This window comes from Populus euphratica, unplaced genomic scaffold (genome assembly GCF_000495115.2).
Source record: "Populus euphratica unplaced genomic scaffold, PopEup_1.0 scaffold164.1, whole genome shotgun sequence".
Classification (NCBI taxonomy): Eukaryota; Viridiplantae; Streptophyta; class Magnoliopsida; order Malpighiales; family Salicaceae; genus Populus; species Populus euphratica.
In genome coordinates this window covers 173,049-189,486 of record NW_011500048.1, presented here as the reverse complement: position 1 = coordinate 189,486, position 16,438 = coordinate 173,049, and the positions used below count along the sequence as shown (strand labels likewise).

Genomic DNA, 16,438 nt, shown 5'->3' with positions numbered 1-16,438 from the left:
ATTTAGTCGAAACAATAATCGATGATATATATTTGAAATCACTTAAAAAAAAATTATTTCCCTACAAACGGCGGCGTAAAAGACAAGACCTAATCTAAAACCGTTGATGAGGGGATCCAAATCTAATCTTAAAATAACGGTTCAGATCTTGCCTGTGATATGAAAACGTGCACGATCCGGTAACATTAGACTCTTTGAATCCCAGAAGGAAACAGAAGTTCCTAACCGCCCAGGGAAAAATCAGTTTACTCATTGACACAACGACACAAAATCCCATAGAAAGAAAAAAATTATGTTCTCAGGAAAATTCTATCCATTTTCCCATATTTTCCCGGGAAAATCTCCACTATTACGTTTGGAACCCTCATTCTTAATCACACGCTAACTGAGCTTTCTCTCATATCTGACGGAACTTGGGATTTCGTTCTTGATTTTTGTGCCCGCCAACGTATGTTTTTTTTATATTAATGTTTGTGTATTCTAGGGTTTCGGTTTTCTCGATTATGTTATGATATTGAGGCTTCAATTTGTTTTGTGTGATTCAAGAATAATCCAATTAGAAACCTAGTTCCTGTTTAGTTTTCTTGAACATTATGTTTTTCTCTTCCCTTTTCTTTATATTTGAGTTTTTTTAATAAAAAGTAATTGGTATAATATGGTGGTTTTATAGGCTAATTAAGAAGATAATTCAATGAACTCAATTCATAGCACTTGATAAATCTCACGAGAACCTCTTGAATATAGATAATGGGGTCTCTGGTGCATTTTAATCGAGTCTTAACTATTTGACTGATATTTGGTGTGATAATTCTTGGTGATTTTTGTGGCTTGTCGTGGTCGCAGGGCTTTTTTCTGATACGATGGTATATGCTGTTTGGGTTGCGATCAAAAGTCGCAAGGCATTGTGATAAACAAGTGTGGGTTTTTGTCCTCCTAGTACTAAAACGTCTGCAAAGTGGTAGATGTATTACAGTTGATGGTTAGAGAGCATTTAACTGCGGGTGCTTAGGTGTCATAAAGCCTTCAATCATACACGGACTTGTTAAATAGCATGTTATATGGTCCTGTTCCATGGAATGGCGAGGGACTTTTTGCTGTTTGTTTTTTCTTTTCGAGCTGGTCAAGTCCACAAGCCATTCAGGGAAAGTTTGGGCATTATATCTGGGAGCTGAGCCTGTTGTAAATGTCAGCTGGCCTATCTTCAGTGCGGGCATATTTGTGCTTCTTGCTCTTGTTCTCTCAATGTACCTTATTTTTGAGCACTTAGCTGCATATAATCAGCCAGAGGTTTGTTCTCATATTTTTTCACAAGTTGTTGTTGTTGTTGTTATTAACTTTGTGCTTTCATCATGATCTTGACAGTTGATTGTTCCCTTGTTAATTTGTCCAGGCCAGTAAAATTGATAGCTATGAGTTTGATTATTTAATTTCAGGAGCAAAAGTTTCTCATTGGACTCATCCTCATGGTTCCTGTTTATTCTCTAGAATCGGTATGAAAGAAGCAACCTATCATTGTCTTCTTCTTCAATTTACAGATGGTAACTTGAATGCTTGAATGTAATGTATTTGCACTAACTATTTATTTATTGAAAAACTTATAATTTGGAAGTTGCTCCTCTGCTGTTAATCCTTGTAGTATCGGAGAGATAGCTGGACAAAAGTTTAGGAAGTGTTAGCCTACTTATATAGCATATCCTAAAATCTATTGGACAAGTTAAGTATGCTAAACTCTGCTTTGTCTGCACTCTATCTGAAATTCAACCCATAGAGTCGACATACCTTATCATCCTGGGAAGGATACTATATCACCACTTACACATTTCCTAGAAGGGCAGACACACCATTTTAGCATAAACTAGTAACATCATTATTTCATTCTACTTAAACATTGGGGCTGCTTAATGCTGCTTTACTTGATCTCTTTGAGTTGTACTTACCATTTTTTCCAGTTTGAAAGGTCAAATGCTATGAGCTTGAGTTGACTAGTACTTGTTTGGTGCAAAAGATTAGCACCTTGACTTGGCATCTGTTTGATAGCAGTTACTAAAAAATGGAGCACCCTGTTGTGAAAATTTGTTAATTTTTGTTTTAGGTGTGGACGATCCATGAACCTTTTACCTATAATGTTTTCTTGGGCAGTTCTTATCTTTGTTGGATTCCAGTGCTGCATTCAACTGTGAAGCAATCCGGGACTGTTATGAAGCTTTTGCCTTGTATTGCTTTGAGAGATATCTGATAGCCTGCTTAGGTATGGGATTTTACCATATTCCTCAATATTCTTGATAGCCTATATATATATATATATATATATTTGCATTCCCTAACTTTATTTTGATAAGATTTTGCTGCTTTAAGGTGGGGAAGAGAATACAATTCAATTCATGGAAAGTCAGACCTTAATCACCTCCAGCTCTCCTCTTTTGGAGGAGTCATATGCTTATGGAGTTGTAGAGCATCCTTTTCCTTTAAATTGCTTTCTGAGGGACTGGAATCTTGGTGCTGATTTCTATCATGCTGTGAAGATTGGCATTGTTCAATATGTATGCACTTGCTTTTATACTCAAAACTTTCCCTTAGTATGACTATTGCAACCTCGAGGCATTCACTGAAACATTTACTGTGCAGATGATACTGAAGTTGATCTGTGCACTTTTAGCAATGATTCTTCAAGCTTTCGGGGTTTATGGAGAAGGGAAATTTGAATGGAGATATGGGTAAGAGATTTTATTCAATGTACCAGCATTTTTAGCATCTTCAAGCTTGCATTAATAATGTTTTGTTTTATCTTTTATCTAACCACAAATGCCATGTACCTACATGGAGCGGACATTAGCAGTTCTTTCAATACTAATAAAATCATGTTTACTTGGTAATTTTCTTTTCATTGTGTCTATCTACTTATATGTAACATGATATTTATTAGAAAAACTAACACAGTTCATTTTCTTGATCTACTTGTGATCCGAGTGAGATTTGTTTTTTGCAGGTATCCATACTTGGCAGTTATTCTTAATTTCAGTCAGACCTGGGCCTTATATTGCCTTGTACAGTTCTATTCTGTGATTAAGGACAAGTTGGCCCCAATCAAACCACTGGCCAAGTTTCTGACATTCAAGTCAATTGTTTTCCTCACATGGTGGCAAGGTGTTGTGGTTGCATTTCTAAACTCTATGGGAGCCTTTAAAGGGATTTTAGCCCAGGAGCTAAAAACAAGAATACAAGACTACATTATCTGCATAGAGGTGTGATTGATTTATTACCATTTATCGATAACAGATGGATAACTCATTTATTTGTGTGGATGCATTCACTTATATAGCTAATTTGGTTTATTAGTGAAATTGATAAGCATGAACTTGATTAGGAAGTGACATTAAAGTAGATATTAATTTAGTACCAGTCCTTGGGAATTCATTGTGGTGTCCCCTACCGTAGAACCATGTTAAACTGCATGCAAGGATTGATAAGTTTGTTATGCTGATCAATATGACACGGCTCCACAACTAAAAGTGATAAGTGTCTTTTAGGGGCCCTCTCTCTATGCGAGTAATTCTGTAGGTGGAATGAGAAATCCTAATACATGGATGAAAGCTATTCTTTGCTTATATGTGGATCTGAATGAATGAAGTACCTCATCAGAGTCTGGTGTTACACTATATGACGCCGAGTACCCTAACAACCTTTACGTGGGAGGACAAAGTAGTGATGTCTTAATTTCTTTACACAATGCTGTCTTCACATCCTATAATATATCCGGTTGAAATATCATAGTAATTGTTCCTCTCAGTTTCTTCAAGTTTAAGGGGATGGTTCTTGTTTTCTGATATCAAATTTGTGATACAGATGGGTGTTGCAGCTATTGTGCATCTTTATGTCTTCCCTGCTGTACCTTACAAGCGAGGAGAGAGATGTGTTCGTAATGTGGCTGTTATGACCGACTATGCCTCTTTAGGAACATCTCCAGACCCAAAAGAGGTTCAGGATTGTGAGAGGTCAACTAGGGTACGTCTAGGTCGGCATGATGAGAGAGAAAAGCGGTTGAATTTCCCTCAGAGTGTTCGTGATGTGGTCCTTGGTAGCGGTGAAATTGTGAGATAATTTGATTTTTCTGTAATGATTTGAATCATTTTTTTTGTTATACATCGCTATCATTAACCTTTAACGCCTTTTCTTGTCACCGCCACTGAATTCCTTGCTGTACTTTCATTTTATCTTCCGTTGTTGCTGACTCTTTACATCTTCTCTTTCAGATTGTTGACGACATGAAGTATACAGTTTCTCATGTTGTGGAACCGGTTGAAAGGGGAATTGCAAAGATTAATAAAACCTTCCATGAGATTTCTGAAAATGTGAAACGCCACGAGGAACGGAGGAGGAGCTCTAAGGATGACAATTATCTTGTTCCCCTGAATACATGGACGAGGGAATTTTCTGAAGCACACGACAACCTTCTTGAAGGGAGTGTCAGTGATAGTGGTTTGTCTAATGGAAAGAGACCGCCGCATCAACCCAAAGGCTCCGCATTTAGAACGAGAGCAGGGAGATAATATTAAAAGCCATACATCACAGAGTAAAATTCAAATGGGCATTCTGAGTTCATGAGGGCTTTTCTGACTGCATCATTGTTCTTGGTATGTCAAAATAAAAAATTTACTGGCGGCCCATCTATCCATAAATAAGGCAATATTTTGATGATGCTTTATTTCTTGGGCCAAACCTCTTTATTTTCTAACTGTGAAATGTACAAAGAACATTCTACAGAACTACCACCATAGATAGAAACTCGTTACAGTTTTGGTTGCGGAGCCCCTAAAATGCTCAAAGCTTTGGATTGTTGGAAATCTCAGTGTGAAAACCCAAACATATTGATAAAAATAGTAAATTACTGCATATGATGGCTATTCACTAGTTCAACAGTTATATGTTTGGAATCACACAATGAGATTCTACTCTTTGACCTTTTGCTCAGCCAAGTTCAAACGAACTGTTAAAATCCAAAACAGAAGCAGATTTTTTAGTGCCGACACTGATAATTGATAGCATGTTATACTCTTGTTTCCCTCTGGTTTATAGCGGTCAATAGCTGTTTTGCATTCTTGGCAAATATACAGTTAACAACAAAAGAATCTTTCTAGGTAGATTGAATGCCTTGAATCTTATCTTTTGCTATGAGAACCAACTGGAAACATTTGATTCATAAAATCCTCGAAAAAAAACTTCAGTATTCATTGTCGATAAAGAATGAGCAGGCGTCAATAAGCTTTATGTGAAAAACAGCTACTCAGTTTCATGATGGGTTGGGTTTTACGTAGTATTATAGAGCTATGATAGCAATTGATATAAACTTCTGATATTATAAATAATAATAATAATAATAATAATAATAAATATAAAATTTCTTTTGCTTAGTTGCTTTTAAGGTACTGTTGAATATGTTGGACAATAATGGACCGGGCTAGATAATATTTTTATGGAGTTTTTTTGGTGTATATTTGGACAATATAAAAATCATTTTTTGTCTTGTTTAAGACCATTCTAATGGATAAATTTTTGTTTCATTATAAAGTACAGGATAAGGATACCAATTCTTTATATAATAGTTAATTTAGTTGATTCATGTCAATATAATAATAAAAATAATTATTATTATAGTTTTAAAACCTGACTGGAATTGACTGGAATTAACTTGAGGCAGAACTTGAGTCACAAATCAGGTTATCTATTGACTTGGATTAATATAAAGATAAAACTGATTATTATTGTGGTTTTAAAATCTAAATCAGTAGTCGACTCTAGGTCAGGCTCGGGTTACAGGTTGAGTTGATTATTGATTTGCATCAACTTAAAAATAAAAATAATAATTATTATAGTTTTAAAACTCGACTCGGGGATCAATCTAGGGCTATACTTGAGTCTCAAGTTTGGTTAACCATTGACCTAGGTTAACATAAGGATAAAAAATGATTATTATCATAGTTTTTAAACCTAACACGGGGTTAACTTAGGGTAAGGATCAAGTCATGATTCACGTTGACCATTGACTTGGGTTAATATAAAGATAAAAGTGGTTATTATCATAATTTTAAAACTCAATTTGGTTATCAGCCCGCGATAGACCCAACTCATAGGTTGAGTTAACCATTGACTATAGTCAATGTAAGGATAAAATAAGTTATTAGTATAATTTTTAAAATCAACTTGGAGGTCTACCTTGGGTTAAGTCTAGGTCATTACTTGAGTTTACTATTGACTTGGGTTAATGTAAAGATAAAAAAAATTATTATTATAGTTTTAAAACTTGAATCGAGAATTAACCTACAACCAAGTCTAGGTTTCAAGCTAGGTTGATCATTAACCTTAGTTAATGTAAGGATTAAAATCATTATTATTATAGTTTTAAAACCTAACTAAGAGGTCAAACCGGGTCTAGACTTGGGTCATGAGACAAGTTGACTATAACCTCAAATCAATATAAGGATAAAAATAATTATTATTATAGTTTTAAAACCAAATAAAGAGGTTGACTTGGGGTAATGTCCAAGTCATGAGTTGAGATGGTTACCTCGAGTTGACTTAAAACAATGTAATAATAAAAATAATAATTATTATAGTTTTAAAATCCGAATAAAGAAATGACCCGAGATAATGCTCGAGTTACAGGTTGACCAAATAAAAAAAATTAAAGCAATCATGTTTTGATAAAAAAAATAAAAAAGTCTAACAAGTTGGCTTAAGTTTTTGGCTGAGTTAAATCAAATTAATTTTTACTTCAATTTTTTTAAAATCCTTACTAGTCCAGATCTTAAACCAGTTGAATTTGTTTAATGTCTATCAAATACAAAAAAATAATAATTATCCAATCCAATCCAATCCATTTTATAGTATACCAAACATAGAAGAACATAGTTATCTGTCAGTATAATCAACAATATCTGAAATACAATTATTTAGGTGATAATCAAGTGGTAAGAACTTGAGATCAAAAGATTTGCTCACATTGTGGTTTCATGTTCGAGTCATTGGTTGTTTATATAATGACTACTGGAGATTTATATGGTAATTAACTTCAAAACTTATAAAATTAATTGTGATACACAAAAACTTAATTATTATTATAGTTTTAAAATCTAACTGGAATTGACTTGAGGCAGAACCTGAATCACAAATCAGGTTATTTATTGACTTGAATTAATATAAAGATAAAACTGATTATTATTGTGGTTTTAAAATCTAAATCAGCAGTTGACTCTAGGTCAGGTTCGGGTTACAGGTTAAGTTGATTATTGATTTGGATCAACTTAAAAATAAAAATAATTATTATTATAATTTTAAAACTCGATTCGAGGATCAATTTAGGGCTATACTTGAGTCTCAGGTTTGGTTAATCATTGACCTAGATTAACATAAAAATAAAAAATAATTATTATCATAGTTTTAAAAATAATATCTACGATACCAACACAACCTTAGTCTTAACCGTTAGGCGTTTGCCATGGAACCGACGACCCAAGAATATAAAAAACATAACAAATACTACAGGACATGGAGGGTAATAATGTCATTGAAAGCTGAGAGAGCTGGATTGGGTTTAAATGGCCGTCACTATATACACAACCATTAGCAAAGACCTCTTGGTAAGTTCTGTTAATAATAGGTAGACCTTTCGTCTTCCTCTAGATCTCCCACCCTCTTTCTATATCATGTAATTTCTTACTTGGTATGCTGTGTTTACTGAACTTGTGATATATTTCTTTGGAAAGAAAGAAAGGGTGGGCGGGCGGGCGTGATGAGGATTTTGAGAAAGTCATGCACCACTCTGATATTATCTGTGCTGATAAATCTCTCATACCCATATGCTTCTGAGCCCTCTTCTCTTCTCTTTCCTTTCCCCTTCTCTTCTTACATAATCTAATAATTGATTTGTTTTGATGCCAATAATTGGTTAATCTTCTACGGAAATGCAGTAGTAATAATTATTCAAGGACCCAAGTGATGCGGGTCTCAGATGACCCGAAACCATGATGCGGACCGCACAGCAACTTTCTGTTGCTCCTGGTGATAACTTCAGGTTTCTGATGGCTCCTTTTTCAGCGTTTTACTCGTATTGCTTTCCTTTCCCTTCCTCCTGTAACGAAGTTTTTTCGTAATTCTTATAGATATAGTTTCTTAAGCTTTAATTATAGCTTATTATTTTGTTGATAATTATAATTATTTTCAGTTTTCAATTTTACGAAGTTGATTTTCTCCCAAAATCCCAATAAAAGGATTCTCGATTTTTGGTAATTTCCTTGAAAAATTGCAAACAAGACCTTTTATAATCTCCGAGAACAATCTCTATGAAGGAGTAAATTCATATGTTTTCATTAATTTTTACTCTAGTATACTTGATAAAGAATTAGATGTTTTTAAAAATAATTTCTATTTAAAGTTATATTGAAGTAATTTTTTTTAATATTTTTAAAAACACTTAAGTATAAATGTACTCCTATTAAATTTTTGTTTAATGACTTTTTATAAATTTTGTTTTTTATTTAAAAATCATTTTTTTTTGGTTTTTAAGTAGTTTTAATATTAAATAATAAAATTAATTTTTAAAAATAAAAAATGTTATTTTAATATATCTTTAAATCACTTTGAATTTAAATTAATTGTCGATAATTGCTATACCGCAGATGGACTCCAAAAAGATATTTATTCTACCTAACCACTCTTGAAGTCGTCTATAAATTTACAGAGAGAGTAATGACATTGTCACCATTATCTTTCAAGAATGAGTACGAGGCTTGATCCGTTTCCCTCTTAGAGATCTGCAATTAAAGACATAATATTGCCCAACATTTCAGTTAGGAAGACACCATTAACAATATAACATCCGAATTAACAAGACCAAGATCCAAAATTAAAGGTAGGAAAAAACCCCAAATGTTTTTCCGAAGATTCATGTTAATAAAGCTTCAACTTGTTCTTTCACGGATCATCTTTTGGGTTCTCTCTATCAATGAACAAGTGATGGTTACGAGGTTTTTTTGTCCCATTAAATTCTTTTAATACTCATGCAATATTTTGTTTGAAAAACACATTTGTTTTTCGTTAGTAGCATGCTTTTTGAATAAAAAGTAAAGGAAATTGATATGGTTAATTTTTCTATGATTTCTTAATCTGCTCTTAATTTTAGTTTTATGCTAGTTTATTTATGTAGGAAGAAATAAATTCGTGGAATCATGTATTTTGGAGTGAAATCTTAGTATTCAATCTTTAAATTATAGCTAAACATTAGCCGTATTTAAATTGAGGCTCATGATATTGATGGAGCCTATTTGGAAGCCAATTAAATGAATAAACTTACCTTGAAGAGGTCTAGTTAATTGTTTTCTTTTTAGAAAACAAAGGAATGAGAAAAGCAAAATTTCCTTATCAGAAACTTTAGAAGTAGATCTCGGCAAAGTAGGCATAACTTTCTTTATAGATACCCAAATTAAGCGATCATAGTTTCAAAAGAAATATATGAGGAAGATCTAAAACTTTAGGGGCTAAGAATCTGCCAGTTTTTGGAAAAAAAAATCAAGAAACAAGTAAAAAGAGATTTTTGATCAACATAAAAAGGGAGACATAGGAAGAGAACCTGACCAAAGCTTATAGAAGAAGGGTTTTCTACCATCAAAAGCCTTGGATGCAAGGGTAAAAACACTAATATTGGATCAAACTTTTTCAATGAGTGAGAAAATCAATTTAAACAAAAGAATCTTAACACACACACACATATATATATATCACCATGAATTCTATATATATTTTGATTTTAATAATCTTGTTATGAACTAATATTATTGATAAGGTTTCATATAGCCTCTTGTTGATATTCTTGAATTTTTTATTTACGTTGTTGAAGTTTTTATCGATTATTATTGAGGGTGCATCATTTTATTTAATGCTTTTGAATGATTGTTTATTAATTGAATAAATTGTTTTGCATGTTGATATTAAAAAATTATGTATATTATTTACTTTTTATAAAGTATACCACTTATTGAATGAAAAATAAAAGTGTCGTGATTTGTGCAATTTTTTTCATAAAATATTTTAGATTAATATGTTTATATGCTTTTAAATTTGTGTTGAGACATTTCAGGTTAAAAAAAAGTGTAGACATTAATCTAAACCATTAAAGCCTATATTTTTTTATTCTATCTTAGTTTTGCTTTTTTTTTTTTCATTTCAGGATTTAGAAGCGTAGACATTAATGTAAACCATTAAAGCCTATTTTTTTTATTCTAAAATTGAAAGAATTGTGTTAAATCAATTAAAATAAAGGTAAAAAGTCACCACATTAGCCATCATTACAATAGATTAGAGGGATTAGCCATCATTACAATAGATTAAAGGGATGAAGAGGTGGATAGGGTTTTGAGGGACTACCCTATGCTTGTGGTTTATAGGGTTGCATCTAGTATAAAGAGGTTGACTATACAAGCTAATAATTTTAAGATTAAGCTGATTATAATTTAAATGATACAATAAATTGTTCGGGAGCTGTTGTAGAAAGATTCTAATGTTCATATCATAATTTTTTTAGAGACTTTCAACTTCTTCAAGCATAATGAAGTGTCTAATGATGCTATTCATTTGAGACTTTATTTTTTTCACTTAAAAAAATTAAATATTTGGCTAAATTCTTTACCACCTAGTGCCATCACTACTGGGATGAGTTAACACAAAATGTTTCGGGAAATTATTCTTTTTATCTAAGACAATAAAGCTAAGGAATGATATTATTATACTTACTCATTTTGAAAATGAATATTTGCACGAAGCATGTAAGAGATACAAAGATTTATTACAAAAGTGTCCTTATCATAAACTTTTGACATAATTTTTTAAATATTTTATAATGGTTTAGGAGCTTTTTATAATTGATGCTACAATTAAAAGAGCTTTAACGAGTAAAACTCATAAAGTAGCTTATGAAATATTATAAGAATTGGCATTCAATAACTACCAATGACATATGGAGAGAGTAATGCCAAGAAATGTAGATGGAGTTTTTGAACTTGCTTATATTACCACTTTTGGTAGCATAAATGACAACTTTATCTAAAAAACTAGATAAGATGAATTTTAATTATATTCAAACTAAACTAATATTATATGTGACCATTATGTCAAAAATCACTCAATTATTAATTTCAAGTTTAAAATTTTTTTGCTCAACCAAAATAAATATGTATTTATTAATTTAAATACTTGACAATCAATCTCCAATGATAAAAATTAAGAATACATAATCTAATATTAGATTAAGCTTTTGATATATATGATTACCAATACATCACAATAAATAAAAAATTCAAAATAATATACCAAGGAATATCAATGTGTGTACACTAATTCTATTACTTGATAGTCAATATATAAAAATATAAAATAATAATAAACAACTTAATCATAGATTAAGTTCTTAAATAAAAGATAATAAACATATTGTTATTAAACATAATTCTCAAACAATCTTATAATCTTATAAATATGTTCACACATCAAAAAATAAAATTCTTTTGCACATTAAAAATTATTCAATACAACTCAATTAATATAAAAAAATATGGTAAAACTAAAACAAACTAATTTAAGCCTCACAAATTACTTGAAAAAAAAAACAATATTCAACTATGCAGTTTCAAATTAAAACCAAACAAATATGCCATAAATAGTTCTAAAAACAAGTAAATCATACATTGTGAGTTCAAAATTGACCTTTATGAGTGGTGAGAATTTGCTGGAACTAAATCGAAGAGGCTACAACAACGAGAAATAATGTTGGAAAAAAATAATATTGGCGCGTGCATTGTACCATTCATACGACAAGTTTACTTTCAAAGCCTTGTTTCAAGTGCCAACAAGGCAGGTGAGCATGTGAATATGTCCGCCATGTGCATGAATCGTTCCTCCTATTGGTGGTAGGGGAATCGTCAACCACCTCCACCAAATTTGGGAGATAGAAGGCCGGGAATGTTGCTATTATTGCTGGAACCGGATTTCTTAAAATTATGTTTTTAGTTTTATATACATAGATAGTAGACATTCAAACAAAGAAGAATAGGAGGGCATACATAGAAAATAAAGAGAAGAGACTCTTGTATGTATGTATGTATACATACATACATACATACATACAAGAGTCTCTTCTCTTTATTTTCTATGTATGTCCTTTCATTCTTCTTTGTTTGAATGTCTATTACTTATTTGTCTGGGATCCTCGATAAAACATAAAAAACTAAATTGAAAAGATTAATTAGTTAGATAATTATATTGTTTTTTTTTCTTGATTATGAATTTATAATTAATTAAATTCCATCTTCTTAATGTGTAGCAATGTGTAGGATCTATTTCCCATGATTTTATAATTTTGCTTGATTCTCTTATTTATTTTTATTTTCCTCTTTTGCTTATTGTCCACTTATTATTCTTATTCCATGATCACCTTAGCTCATTGTTCTCTTTTTTTCTTCTTATTTTACTCTCTCAATTATTATTATTATAAAAATAAAATTAAATAGAAAAATTATAGGTAAAAAATGAGTTACGACAACTAAAGATACATCCAAAACATACAAGTCTAAGATTCTCAATGACTAGCTCGTAAACCTCATATTATTAGAAAATCCGATATTTATATTGTGAGCAGCAGCAAGAAAATTAGTACACCTCAACAAGTCTTTTTTGGCAGCACACTTTAACAAGTTAAAAGTTACAACATGCACCGGTGCCCGACTTTCTTTTGTTTTTTCATTTTTCTTTCGAATCGCAGATGCCAAAAACGTCATTTTCATATGATATCAACTTTGAAATTAGTCTAATTTTGACCACCCCAAGATTAAGTATAATTAAGGGTACACCTCAACAAGTCTTTTTTGGCAGCACACTTTAACAAGTTAAAAGTTACAACATGCACCGGTGCCCGACTTTCTTTTGTTTTTTCATTTTTCTTTCGAATCGCAGATGCCAAAAACGTCATTTTCATATGATATCAACTTTGAAATTAGTCTAATTTTGACCACCCCCAAGATTAAGTATAATTAAGGAAGAAAAGTTAACCATACTTGATTTGAAAGTTCAAAAATCGAGTATGGAAAATGTGCGTTCTACAAGTTTGGATGATTGGATTAGAGTATACTTATTCAATGAAGCTGCCATTTTAGCAGCTTAAATGGATTATCGTAATTAGTGCATTACATAATGCAAACACAAGCAGATATTATCTAAGATGGTAGCTTTAATTCGGAACACAGCCCGAACACCATTTTACACAAATTTGATTGTTTTTTTTTATCACTTTTGGATCTTTGTGTTAGTATTAGAAATAATTTTTTTAAAATATTATTTTAATACAAATGATCTTAAACTAATCCAACACAAGTATTTTAATATAAAACTTTAACATGTCTAAAATCAATTGCAAATAAATAAAAAAATTGATTTCAAATAATTATTGACTGAAAAATTATAAAACCAAAAATATCTTATATGCCACATTGAAGATTATCAAAGCTTTCTACAGGTTTATATAATAATGCTCGAGAAATTTAAATTAGGCTCGTAAGATATCAAAACTTTAATAAACAAAATGGATTTTAAACTTAAATCGCATATGTACACTAAGGTTCAATTTGGGTTTGAGTTAATTGATTTTTGTTTTTCAATCCATGAACAACACCTATCTAGATTCTTTGAGTTTGATTGATCAGTGGTACCCGAATTGCTTTTGGGTTTTAATTTCTTAAAATGTCAGGTATTATTGGTTTAAGACATCACAATTAATATTTAAATAAAAAATTTTGTATTTAATTGTTGAAACGTTAGAATTAATTTTGAAAAAAATGTTTTATGCCGCCAGGTAGGAGTAAGGGGTGGCTGAGAAAAGTAGTGTGAAAAATCTGCACTGTCTATAGTGGTGTCTACTGTCTTTTTTTTAATAGCTTTTATGTCTATTAGAGAGAATTTGAGTTTATTTTCATGGACCTTATTAGCAATGCGACCTTTCAAAATAGTGGTGTTAGAATCCGGCTTTAAATTTTCAAAGTATTTATCTTATAAAATTATAAAGATGAGGAATTGACTTGATTGATACTTTGTCGATATCATTTGGTAGGTTACATGCATGAACCTTGTCCCGCAATCCTCCGCATGATAGCTCCTATTCCACCATGATCTCTTGAATCTAGAGATAAAAAATCTACGACATCCTCCATGACTTTTCTCTGTGCATTTAGGTCGTCATGGCCTATATAAGGTCCCTTCTTTGCCACGAAAATTCAGACTAATCAACAACTGATATTCTTCACTGAGACTTAATGGCAACTTCAGGCGTTAGAGAAGACAAATACCGTACTTTCTTGTATGGAGAAGGAGAGAAGAACACCAAATGGAGGTATGGTTCACCTCCAAACTATGATGATGTCAACAAACTCTTTGAAGAAGGCAGGACTCAGGTATTAAAACTGTTTGTGTGACTGATCATAGCAATCACACACACACACACACACATCCGCTGTTAATTTCTATTCTGTTAACTTGCTGATGTAAGGTATGGCCATCTGGATCACTCGAAGAAAAAGTGCAGAACCTAGTAAAGACATGGGAGATGGAGATGTTCAATAAGACATGCTTTGATGATTATAAATCAGTTGATCCCAAGAATTATACTTTTAGCCTAAATGGTAATAACACTCAAGTCATCTTTCCTTGCTGCAAAATCGCAATTAATTATAAACTCATGCAATTAATTATATGAGTTCAGGAAGGAAACCTGTAACTTTGGAAGAAAAGCGCAAACTTGGCGGAGGCTACAACACCTTTTTGCAGACTACCTTACCGGAGAAGTTCCGGGCTTATAACCCTGCTGAAGAAACTGTGGATTCAGCTCATGTGGCTTTTAGAACAGCATTCCCTCGTGGGTTTGCTTTGGAGGTTCTCCAAGTTTATTCAGGGCCACCAGTGATTGTGTACAAGTTCAGGCACTGGGGTTACATGGAAGGTCCGTTCAAGGGCCATGCTGCAACTGGGGAATTAGTAGAACTCTATGGAATGTCTATTTTTGAGGTACACCTGACTCTCAACTGTGGCCGTATTCTTTATTCATTTTCTGGTTTTTCTACGTGAAACTAGTTTGGTTTTCCCGGCAAACCAGGTGGATGAACATATGAAGGTTGTGAAGGTAGAGTTCTTTATTGACCGTGGAGAACTGCTTGGAGGTCTTATGAAAGGTGCTACCTTGGACGGCTCAACAGCAGAGGCAGCTTCAACCTGCCCTTTCTTGAGGGGCACAGGGTAGCCAAACGATTGCAGTGGTGATAAAAATGAATGACTACGATGGTTTCCCGGATGCGGCACTCTAGTTTCCTCTAGAATATAAGCACAAACCTTTTGAGATGTCACTCCCTTTTTATCTCTGTAATAAATTCTCAGCAGTGTTAATGTGAGATAGGCTGTTCCATCCAAATGCATGATGAAAAATAAAATTTTACTTCTCAGAAAAGCAAACAGTTTTACTATTGAATAAACAAGGAAAGAGTATTCAATCAGCCAACCCAAAACACAAGACCATGCCTGTGAAACAACAGATATATGCGTGATTGAATATATCCAGTCTTCAATCTGATACCAGGAACAATAACATCAGTACTATTACTTGCTTAAGCCTTCAAAGTGAACTCATTAAACTTGGCATTTCTCTCAAGTACAGGAAGATGCTTTCAATTTGGTTTGCAATTCTCTTCCCAAGGATAATAGAACGAAATTCAGAAGGATGAGCTAATCGGTAGTTCATGGCATTAAAGTAGTGTGCACATCACAGACTAGGTGCATGAACGCATGCTTTGTTAATCTATTGTATGGGATTCTCCTAAGCTGTTACACACTGGCCATGCATAATCATCAGCAGGTTTACAGAAATTTCCATGTGCCCATCACTTCCATCCCGTGTCACGCTAATTAGTATAAGATTTAGAGGACTACTCGCACTGTGCTATGCTGCATATCGGAGCGAAATTTTATTTAACTTAAAAAAATCCGGAAGTGGTTGAGAATTTTTTGGTATTATTATTCTACCAAATCAAATTTGAATATTTTCAACTTAATTTTTTATTTAACATAAATTTCAAAGGCAATTGAACAATTATTAAAATTTAGATTAAAAAAAAATCTTACTAAGATGAGAACATTAGATTGAATCGAGTTAATTTATGAAATTTATAACTCAAGTTATAAATTCTATTGGGTTCACTAATATTTTTTTAATTTTGTAATATAATAAACAAATAATCAATTAAAAATTAATTTAATATTAAATAATAATAAAAAAAACAAGAAATTCAAGCTAAGATATTAAATAATAAAATTTAAAAAAAATAAAAAGTTCAAGCTAAACACTAGGATCTTAGGC

At 32.1% G+C, this 16,438-nt stretch overlaps 2 protein-coding genes across 4 annotated transcripts; both read left to right on the top strand.

Moving 5' to 3' along the window:
* Positions 1-184: 184 nt before the first annotated feature.
* Positions 185-4,893, top strand: LOC105107549 (transmembrane protein 184 homolog DDB_G0279555-like). Of its 3 annotated transcripts, none has more exons than XM_011001513.1 (9): positions 185-353; positions 844-1,287; positions 1,434-1,490; positions 2,140-2,248; positions 2,356-2,540; positions 2,626-2,714; positions 2,987-3,242; positions 3,844-4,089; positions 4,251-4,893. In XM_011001513.1, exons 2-9 carry the CDS (start codon positions 1,072-1,074, stop codon positions 4,545-4,547), a joined length of 1,455 nt encoding a protein of 484 aa, XP_010999815.1. In that variant the 5' UTR covers positions 185-353; positions 844-1,071; the 3' UTR covers positions 4,548-4,893. The 3 variants fall into 3 exon arrangements, with proteins under 3 accessions (XP_010999815.1, XP_010999814.1, XP_010999813.1); XM_011001512.1 differs by having other exon boundaries at positions 185-448; XM_011001511.1 differs by lacking the exon at positions 185-353 and adding an exon at positions 466-712 and having other exon boundaries at positions 1,081-1,287.
* Positions 4,894-14,210: 9,317 nt separating this feature from the next.
* LOC105107550 (pathogen-related protein-like) lies at positions 14,211-15,572 on the top strand. Its single transcript, XM_011001514.1, has 4 exons — positions 14,211-14,486; positions 14,582-14,714; positions 14,795-15,096; positions 15,185-15,572. Exons 1-4 carry the CDS (start codon positions 14,349-14,351, stop codon positions 15,326-15,328), a joined length of 717 nt encoding a protein of 238 aa, XP_010999816.1. The 5' UTR covers positions 14,211-14,348; the 3' UTR covers positions 15,329-15,572.
* The last annotated feature ends 866 nt before the right edge of the window (positions 15,573-16,438 follow it).

Coding starts and splice junctions, on each gene's coding strand:
- LOC105107550 (XM_011001514.1), top strand. CDS start 14,349: ATGGCAACTTCAGGCGTTAGAGAAGACAAATACCGTACTTTCTTGTAT. Junction 14,487..14,581: donor TTGAAGAAGGCAGGACTCAG/GTATTAAAACTG, acceptor TGCTGATGTAAG/GTATGGCCATCTGGATCACT. Junction 15,097..15,184: donor ATGGAATGTCTATTTTTGAG/GTACACCTGACT, acceptor CCGGCAAACCAG/GTGGATGAACATATGAAGGT.
- LOC105107549 (XM_011001511.1), top strand. CDS start 692: ATGAACTCAATTCATAGCACT. Junction 1,288..1,433: donor CTGCATATAATCAGCCAGAG/GTTTGTTCTCAT, acceptor ATTTAATTTCAG/GAGCAAAAGTTTCTCATTGG. Junction 2,541..2,625: donor AGATTGGCATTGTTCAATAT/GTATGCACTTGC, acceptor TTTACTGTGCAG/ATGATACTGAAGTTGATCTG.